The sequence below is a fragment of the Vanellus vanellus genome, assembly GCF_965231255.1.
Source record: "Vanellus vanellus genome assembly, chromosome: 19".
Classification (NCBI taxonomy): domain Eukaryota; kingdom Metazoa; phylum Chordata; class Aves; order Charadriiformes; family Charadriidae; genus Vanellus; species Vanellus vanellus.
In genome coordinates, this window is record NC_138924.1 from 5384039 (window position 1) to 5393912 (window position 9874).

The 9874-nt window shown below is 48.9% G+C and overlaps 1 protein-coding gene across 2 annotated transcripts; it reads left to right on the forward strand.

Annotated features, from left to right (window-relative positions):
* Positions 1-7588, forward strand: ORAI2 (ORAI calcium release-activated calcium modulator 2). 2 transcript variants are annotated; one of them, XM_082493026.1, is made up of 2 exons: positions 1-424; positions 5892-7588. In XM_082493026.1, exons 1-2 carry the CDS (start codon positions 164-166, stop codon positions 6435-6437), a joined length of 807 nt encoding a protein of 268 aa, XP_082349152.1. In that variant the 5' UTR covers positions 1-163; the 3' UTR covers positions 6438-7588. The 2 variants fall into 2 exon arrangements, with proteins under 2 accessions (XP_082349152.1, XP_082349153.1); XM_082493027.1 differs by having other exon boundaries at positions 1-391.
* The last annotated feature ends 2286 nt before the right edge of the window (positions 7589-9874 follow it).

Here is a 9874-nt window from a genome sequence, read left to right on the forward strand (position 1 = left end):
TCCCTGTTCTGTGCCTCGCAAGTGTGGTGGTATTTGGTCCATCATTTTTCTATTGACCGAGGGCAACTTTGTTTAAACGTAGCTTTTCCAGTAGCTGATGCTTGTCCTGTCTGCTACCTCCTTTTGAGCGCAACTATTTTATTCCCTCAGCATTCCTCTCACCATGAGTGCTGAATTAAACGTTCCGGTGGATCCTTCCACTCCTGCTTGCTGCTCTGAACCTGGCACGAAAGGCATGGATTATCGGGACTGGGTGCGGCGCAGCTATCTGGAATTGGTCACATCAAACCACCACTCCGTCCAAGCCCTTTCGTGGAGAAAATTGTACCTGAGCCGAGCCAAACTGAAAGCTTCCAGCAGAACCTCTGCTCTGCTCTCTGGATTCGCAATGGTACGTCTACTTTCTAGCAATGCTTGCTGGATCGTGAAGGTTTTGCTTCTCTAAAATCATCTGTTAATCAGTGTTTTCCTCCTGTGAAGAAGCAGGAGGCATCTGCCTAGGGGCTTCTGCTTGGCTGCTGCTGGGGAGCTGGAGGCTGGCTCTCTCCTGAGCTGCCTGACAGTCCACCCACGCGCGCCCAAGTCAGCCCTTTAGAAATACTAATCCCCTACCTGCAAGTGATCCTAAATGCTCCACCAGCGCTTTTTTTTTATTATTTTTTTTTTTTTTAATGGTTGCTAAACAATACAGGACCGGGGCCCCGAGGCCATTCATCGCTGGCTGCCTTCGCCTTCGCCTTCGCGGGAGGTTGCGCTGGGGCGTGGAGCTCCTCCGGGCCCCCGCGGCTGCTGTGCTCCTGAACATTATCTTAATTTCTGTACGTGTTTTTTCAGGTCACGGTGTCTAAAATAAGGTGGAGGTCGGGTCACAGTCTGCCAGAGCGAAGTTTGCATAGCGTGATCGGGGAGATCGTGTTATAGGCTGAGGTGTGAGAAGAGGCCCTGCGGCCTCGGCCCCGGTGTCAGAGGACTCTGTAGCCTGCAGGGAGCCAAACCTGGTATATTTTTGTCAGTGCTGCCTATTGGGAATAATCCCTGGTACTTGATTGCTTCTGCGCAGCGCTTGGGTGTTATCTGGAAGCTACCTGCGTAGGTTGAAACCATGTCAGGGAGCAGCAAATAAACAAGACGGAGGCAGTCAGCAGTCCGGTGCTCAGACCCGTCCGAGCCGCGGTGTTAGCAAAGCACGGCCGTGCTGTGTCGGGGTGAACCTCTCCATTCTGGCTTATTGGGAGTGAGAGCTGAAACCTGTTTGGGGGAGGTTTTCTGCTCAGGAAAATGAGCAGGTCTGGTCGTTCCTGAGGTCTGTCAGCTGAATGCGGAGGGGCAGAGGGCAGCGCCGGGGTGATGTGAAGGTGTTGCGTCCTGCAGCTCAGAAGCTGGGGGGGGAAGAGCCATCTCGGGAACTTTCCGGTTAGCTTTCCTTCGTTTATTTTAGCTTCTTCCGATGCTTTTTCCTCCCCCCAGAACGTGAATCATCAACATTACAACAGCCTGGGATGGCAAAGTCGGTTACCCAAAGTGAAGTTGGAAAAATGCGAGCGGGGAGTTAGGTGGGAGCAGGCTGCAGGGGAGAGAGGGTGCTTGGTCGCTTGGCCATTCCCCTCCGCTCACAGACTGCAGGCAAGAAATGCTCGCAAAAACTTTTCCCGCAGCGTGTGTTGGTTTGTAACCACGCTTGTGTGCCGAAATGGCAGAAGGTGCCTCCGCATTTTGAGAAAGTTGAGTGCTTTCCCATAGATTTCTTTCACGCAGAAGCTTTCTTACTCCCAAAAGCCGCTCATGTGCTTGCCCTTTGTGCCTCTGGGTTACTTGAGTTCTGTGTTTGTCATTTGTGACTGTTCTCTTTAACGTGATGATTAAATGAACGTTTTTTATTGTTGTGAACTGATCTGTCTAGGCAGCGCGGTTACAGGAGCAGGTGCCCGTGCTGGGGTGTGCTGTCACTGGCATCACTGGGACGCGGGGAGGGGGCTGGCAGCCCACCCACGCTGCGGGGCTGAACCACGTATCTGAAAACAAAGCGTGCCTTCTCAGCTGGCCCAGCAGAAAGTTGCTGAAAGTCCTTGGCAAACACACAAAATTAACCATTTGACTTATGTTCTCTTTAAACTGTTTAAAATGCAAGTCAAATAAACACACAGGTATAAACAGTGTTAATTATAATCACCAGCTTAACATAGTAAGTGCACTTGAAATCAGTAACTGTCAGAAATAAAAGCTTTTGCAGGAAGGAATTCTCTTTATTAGCAAGCTTTTTCCCAGCCGATCATACCGGACCTTCCAGTGAAAGCTGAGGTACCCATTCCTGCCAGGTTGTTTCTCCGCTGGTCGTTTGGCACACGGGTATTTGATACATGGATGTTTACTCTTTAATAAGAGCATCTATTTGGCTATCGATGACAATAGAGAAGTTATTTAGAGTTAAATAGTTTCCCTGAAGCCCCGTGTGCATTTAACTATGTAAACAAATGCCGTACAGGGCTCGGCTATTGGCTTTATTTACTTCCCTGTCAGTGTGTTTGATTCAAGCCGGTTCCATATTGGCTGAAAATTATTAGGAGCTGATGGATATTTAATCAGCAGGCGGTGGCTTTGATCCAGCTCCTTCTGGACAGGCTGCAGAATAATGCGAACCTTCCTCGTTACTTGATGCTACCTCGGGTATTTCTGGCGGAGTAGGGCGGATCGGGAGGCTGTGGGTCCTTTCCAGTGCCAGGTCTGGTTGGAGGTGGGCTGTAGGGCTACTGCGTTTGCCCCAGGGAGACTGCAGATGAAGGAGGTTTAGAGGGACCTTAGGAAACCTCCTTAATAATTTCCCTGATGGAAATAAGAGCTATTACTGCTAATCAGTCTTCTCGATACTGGTCCAGTTGCTACAGGATATGTATTTGATTTAAAAAACAAAAAAAACAAAAAAAAAACAAACAACAAACAACCATCCAAAAGAACAAAAAAACCCCAACTAACAGATCTACTGGAGTGATTGTTTCTACAGGCTGCCAAACCATCTGTGTGAACATAACACGGTTTATGTTAAGCTATTTCTCATCCTTTTGCCTGATACTGTCTATCCTGGTCTAAATTTCTCAAGATGAGCATCATCTTTGTTGTGGACAGTCTGGAGTATACTGGTCTGAAAAAAAGCCCCATAATTACATGTAATTTAATTGCAGTTAAATTCTAAAATGTGCGGAGTGCTTGGTCCTTTAGCAAACCCGCGTGTGGCATTCAACAGGGTGATTCTCAAGCTTAAAATTAAGCCTGTGCTGAAATGGTCTGCGGCTCAGCAGAGTGCTCGGTGCCTTGCAAAGTCAAGCCCTTGCCACCCTGGCTTCTGGGAAGAGGTTAAAAAAAAAGGGGGCTGTTACCATGGAAGAGTATAATTCTATCAAGCATGACATATTAATAGTTTTACAGACTAAGCAGCATATTTAATGATTTTTAAATGGGTTATGTCAGCTTGTCCTCGTTCTCTTATCCCGGTCAGAGAACGACATGACAGTCTGTACGGGGTAAAGCAATAAGAGCTCGTTCGCCTTTCCAGTACTTGTTCGGGTTAAATGAAATGAACTGTTTTTCTGCCTTGCTGCCCTATCTGGATTGTTGATGTTTTTCCCTGAAATACCTCTTACTGAGCCATCAGTCAGTGTTAAAAATTCATCACGTTGCACAGCTGAAGCTAGCCCTAGGGAATAGGTTAGTCGGGGAGGAAACATCCAATTAGCTGAAAAGTGCTGCTCATGCGAAGGATAACAAGTAGAAATTGATATGTTGACATCAGCCAGGCTTTCAGCTTTAATATAAAGCTATAAATTGAACATGCAGGTACAATTCCCATTCAGCTTGCTGAATGCTACGTCTCTGGGTATTACAGCGCCCAATAATGAACAATATACCTGCAGCTTTTCCTGGCTGATAGGGTGTGACTGACAGTCACAGCTCTGTGCAAATTCATTGTACAGAACAGTGCAGCAGAGAATAAGTCTGATCTCCTTCTTGAAGCAATATAAGGGGAACTGCAAAGAGAACATAAGCAAGGCAGCGTGTAATGTGTTTTAATTAAATTGACCTTGCAATGGATGGCGAAGCCAATTCTGCGTTATTTTCTCCGCTATGCAACATGAACTACTGTAAACCGCAAGCCAAAGCCTTTAAAAAACAAACAAACAAACAAGGTAAAAACCCCACATGTCCCTAATCGGAACGAAAGGCTGGGAATGTCCAAGAGCCGTCCCAATATTTTTGCTGTCTCTAATATCCTAAATAGTTGACGTAGGTATAAAATCTGGACTTGCAGAGATTGACCATTTGCCACCACAAACCCCCGTGTTGTATCTTAGTTGCTGCTAGATACGTTCCGGCTCGGCTGCGATCCCCTCGTTCAGGCTGCTGATGGTTTCAAAGTAAATGCAGGTAAGGCAGCAGCCGTGACAACGCGGGGACGTGTTTCCGTCCCCTTTAATCCTTTTCAGGGCTACCAACTGGGAGAGCGTGAGCGCACCCCAAATCTTCCAGTGCCCGAATAATATTATTAACAAGTAATGCCAGAGCGAATGGTGCAGATTGTTACACAGAGGCTGGCGGGGCTGCTGGGTGGCGGTCTCGTGCGAAGTCTGGATAACGTAATCATGAGTCCGTTCTGCAAAATCTGCCTATCCCCCAGAAGGGAGCTGCTTGTCCGGGCTTTGCCCTCTAGTGATGTTCTTGGGAGGCGCTGCCCTGAGGCAGACATCCGAGCATCGCCTTCCCCTTTCCTTAACGCGTCCCGCAAGCTGTGCTGCAGGTCGCCTGGCATCCCCGCGGGTTTTGCCTGCCGCCAGGCAGGTTAGTATCTCTGCAAACCGCGAAGCGCGGCCGCAGATCCGAGCAAGCTGCTGGAGAGTAACTAGAGAGGAATGCGCGACAGCCTTGTCCGCCGGTTTTGCGGCTTCTCTCAGCAAAAGGTTTCTGCAGTCCTTTCAGGGATGCCGCCACCCAATGCTATTTTACTTTGCGGGTGGGTTTGGTAATTTTACAAATTCTTGTGCTAAACCAGTTAAGAGGCCTGTACTAGGATTCCAGTTCTGATCTCAGAAGAGCCCCCTGCTCTCTTGCGCTTATTCTGCTTGCTAAGCTTTATTCGATTAAAGAAAAAATAGACAGCTTTAGCGACGTGCTGTGTGATAGCTCCTGTTTTGAGGCAACAGGCTCCTCTCCGAGTCGCTGAGCGCGCCCGTACGCAGTAGCTGTCCGCTTCTGCTGAGCGTATCAGTAAGTTATGAGCTCTCAAGGGAGAAATTTGAGGATATAAATAACTTGTATCTGGGCATATTTGCAATGAAAACGAACGCACAATGTTCTGAGAATAGAAGGCAGCTATTTTAACTGCGGACTAACTTAAACTGTGAAGTAGCTTGCGTGCTTCCCATGGCGGGTAGTGAAACCTTGCTGGCGGCTGGCCAGAAGAGCTGCGCGCTTTTGCTTTTCTTTACGCGCCTGAAGTCGAAACTTCCTGCACCGCAGCCGCAAGCGATGAGCGGAAGGAGAACGTGTGATGGGCGGGCGGGCTAGCAGGCTGTCAGCTGCCTCCGAGCTCCACTTGGTGTCTAATGAGTTCCTTCTGTTGCGCGTTTTGGTTTGATGCGGTTCGTATGGCTCACGGTTGCAAGGAGAGATACGTTATTTCAGCAAACTACAGCGCGGAAACGTGCGCCTGAGCCTTCAGAAAGGCCAAGCTGCGGACTCGTGTGCGTCTTCATGGGAAACAGAAAACGATCCTTCTAAAAAGCGCTTGAGTGCGTACTTGACCTTAGGCGCTCTTCCTGAATAAAGATGCTTTCCTGGATGAAAGCCTTGAAAAGAGGAAAACCAGCAGCTGTTGACAAGCTTTTTCTTCCTTTCCCCCCCAGGTTGCCATGGTGGAGGTGCAGCTGGAGGTGCAGTACAAGTACCCCCAGATGCTGCTGATCGCTTTCAGTGCCTGCACGACAGTGCTCGTGGCAGTTCATCTCTTTGCCCTTCTCATCAGCACCTGCATTCTGCCTAACGTGGAAGCAGTGAGCAACATCCACAACCTGAACTCCATCAGTGAGTCCCCGCATGAGCGCATGCACCCCTACATCGAGCTGGCGTGGGGCTTCTCCACCGTCTTGGGCATCCTCCTTTTCCTTGCAGAAGTCGTGCTTCTGTGCTGGATAAAATTTCTGCCCGTGGGCTCCATCCTGAAAAACGAGACCACCAACGTCGAGAAGCCCAGCGGCCACGCGGGTTGGCAGTCGGCGCTGGTCTCCACCATCATCATGGTCCCAGTGGGTCTGATTTTTGTCGTCTTCACCATTCACTTCTACCGCTCTTTGGTGCGGCACAAAACGGAGCGCCACAACCGAGAGATCGAAGAGCTCCACAAACTGAAAGTGCAGTTAGACGGGCATGACAGAGGCATGCAGGTAGTGTGACGGAGAGGCAGCGGCTGCTTCCAGCAAATCCGCTCAGCTAAGGCTAAGAGCGAAATGCCTGTGTTTGCTAGTTGGGGAGATGCGCCCGCGACGGATTGTCTTGAGGCTTAAATATGTAAATGCTAATTGCCTGCCATATTATAGCTGTGGGTTCTAGTGCTGTTTCAGATGCCGGGGTCTCTGGCCTGTTTCTGGTCCTACGCACTTGCGTACTTACGCCAACACTGCCGTGGAGTCCAAGGTCAAAACTTGATTACCTTAACATTGGGTCAGGTAGCCAAAACCCTGTATTTTTTACAGACGCAGTATTCCATTGCCAGAAGTAAAACTGCATCGGCTGTCCAAAACAGCAGTGTGTGCGTGTGCGTGTAGGACCTGTGTTGTGTGTCAGAACGCCCTGGCTGTTGGTGCAGCAGCAATTAACTGGCAGCTCGTTCCTAGAGCGGAGCTGGTTAATGAGGGTATCTGCAGCTGACTTGAGGACATCCAGGAAAGCACAATAGAAACTGTGAGCGCTGATCACCTTTGTTCCAAAGCAAGTGTTCCATAAATACGTAACCAGAAAGAAATCAGCCTTAGCTTTTATGTTTGGTTTGGGGTTTTTTTGTTGTTTGTTTTTTTTTTTTTGCTATTCCTTACTATCTTTTTACAGCTGGGGAGGTAGAACTTCAAATTGGAGGGGGCTGGGAAGTTCTGTCGTACTTTCTTCAGTAGCATCTGTCACTTTAGATTGAATGAACGCCAGGATCATGTGCTTTTTCCCAATAAGAGGCAAGAAAGGGAAGGCTTACAGGTGTTTTAGTTTTAACAAGGACATTCTTAAAACAGAACAGTGGCAAGGAATTTAATGAGACAAAACTCTGAAGGACTAGAAAAGCAAGTTTCAAGGAGGTAAGGAGTGACAGCGTATAGCGTATTGTAGAAATCTGTCGCTATGTCGTCTTCATTTATGTATCGTTGCAATGTCTTTGCCCGGTTTCAAGCCCCAGTCCTGCGTATTTCATCAGTTGTTTGAGGTTTTTGTTAGCTGTAGCATTTGTCTGTCAAAAAAGAACGCTTCCTTGCCCCTCCACCAAAGCAGGCGACTCCTCTGGTGGAACCTGGAGCTGTACTGGCCAGTCTGACGGAGCTGGATGCAGCGGGAGAGCTGCGTGCCATTAAAGAGCTATCAACCTTTCATTCGAGCTGACTTTTTTTTTTTTGTTCTCCCCTCAGCAGCAGAGAAAATGACACTTGCACGTCTGCATTGCTTAGCAAGGGAAGCCTGTACATTCTGTAGCATCCTTGTGGGTGAAAACTTCGTTAAAAGTGATTTTACGGTAACTTTGTGGAGGGAAGAGAGCGTTTTGCAATCATCAGCTTTTTTTTTAAGGGAAAGTACGGCTTTCTGCCACGCAGGGCTGAAAGAAGCATAAGCACGTTTTCTTGGCCCTGCTCCTGTGCCGATTTCCTGCTCCGCACTCAAACATTGCGGTTGCAGAGTGTCCCAGGCCTTGTCGGTTTCTGAAATCATTAAGGATGTTTGTAATGTTCTATTTAACCCTGGTCCCTTATTCCACTGGGATTTGAGAAATCTAATGGCAGCGTATTACATGTCAGCTTCCCAGAATGGGGAGTGCACGCAAATCCCAGTGCAGCAGGGCGAGACTATCCCCGTATTCCTCTCTGGCGAGAGCACTGGGAACCCAACTGTAACCTCTCTTGTTTACATGCGAGTTTGAGCGTTGCTGAACAAGTTGCTTAGCACTGTGTCTGTGGCTTTCGTCTGTCGTTCTTGCCGCAGTTGGCGTGTACCATATTGGCTGATGTGCAGCAAAGAAAATAGTCTTTGTGTGCTAAATGACTAGCCTGGGCTTAGGCGCACACGCAGAAAAATAAGGAGTGTCCTCCAGGAAGTGGGTGGGCATGAAATTCATACGATCTCCCCCCGGGAGTCTGCCCTCTCTCCCCTCCTCTTTTTACCATAATAAAAAGCAAAGGTTTGTACAACAAAATCAGAGTTGAGTTTTCTGCCAACTATTACACGCGTAGGTTCTTCTACCAACAAAGTTTCTATTGTGAGGCCAGAGCCAGACCAGATAGGATGACTCTGTCATCTGTACTTCGCAGTCTCCTATAACAGCAGTAATAATATGGACTCTATGTGCTGCGGAGCTCAGGAGGTTGAGGAAAGTATTGAGCCATTTTTGTAATTTAAAAAAAAAAAAAACCAACATAAAAATCAAGTTTCACGGTGTGCATACAGTGCTGTGAAAGCAATGCAGCCAAGTCCTTCATTTAATTCCTTGCAAATATAACGAATTTCAGCAAATGGAGAAATGCAGGAGAAACTGTGCTTTAATTTTGTGGAATAAGTTGGTGAGGCTTTGGTGGGATTGGATTCCAGATAAGTCTCAAGGCAGCCGATCGGTGGCTGGAGTGGGATCGCCTTACTCTCAGAGGGAGTCTGAGGTACGGTTTGAGATCGCGTCCCAGGGGCAAATGCACTTAAAACAGAATAATAGTGTGCTTTGCCATCTTTGCTCTCAGCTTTGTCTTTTGTGGCTCTCCGGGCACCCAGTTCTCCCTTCCACGAGAAGCCCACGGGAGTATCTTTGCTCTTTGACTCTGGCGTCTGGGATCTCTCTAGGTTACCCATCACCTTTGTGCTGTAACTCCTCTCCTCCTTCTTTCCCAACAACAGCATTTGCTTTTCTTGCTTCTGCCTCTCCTCCTCCGACTTCTTTACGTTTTTACCGCTGTTGGGTCCAGACTTGTGTTGCGGAAAGGTTTCCCGTGGTATCAGCCACGGTAGTTCATCTGTAAAGGAGTGGGGACGTTGTACTTCTCCAGATGGGTGTTTCCGTGCTACAACGCCAGCGCGTCCCCCTTGCTCCTGCTGCTGCCCCCGTGGCTGTCAGCAGGATTCCCAGCAGTGGAGCGGGGAGATGCCAGCCTTCCCGCACTGTCGCTGCTGTCCCAGCGGGGCTGGCAGCGCGCTGCGTCCCCTCTGGGTTTGCCTGCCGGTGCCTGGCCACATCTGTCCTCTGCGCTCACCTCTCTCTCATTCCTGGGATCTCCCAAGTTTTGTGCGGCTCCGTTCCTGCGGTGCCTGCACAGGGATGCTTCTCCCAAGGGTCCTACCCCCAGGCGGGGACGAGTGCCGAGGATCTCCCCAGACAGGCGTGTTAGCTTTCTGTACCACCCTTGGGTGCTGCAGTTTGGGGTGGCTGTTGCCCTAACTCCCAGCTCCCTTGGGCTGTGACTCTCCGGACGAGTTCTGTCCTCGTTTGGGCCATTTCTCCAGTTCCTGCAGTGGGGCTCGCCTTGGCTTGCTACAGGGGACAGCCACGATCTCGCTCCAGAGTCTTGAGTCCTCTTTCAAATTTTTATTTTTTTTAAGTTTTTGCCTGGCAGAAAAATGCCTCTTTGGGCTCCAGCAGTGGAAAGACCCTTCC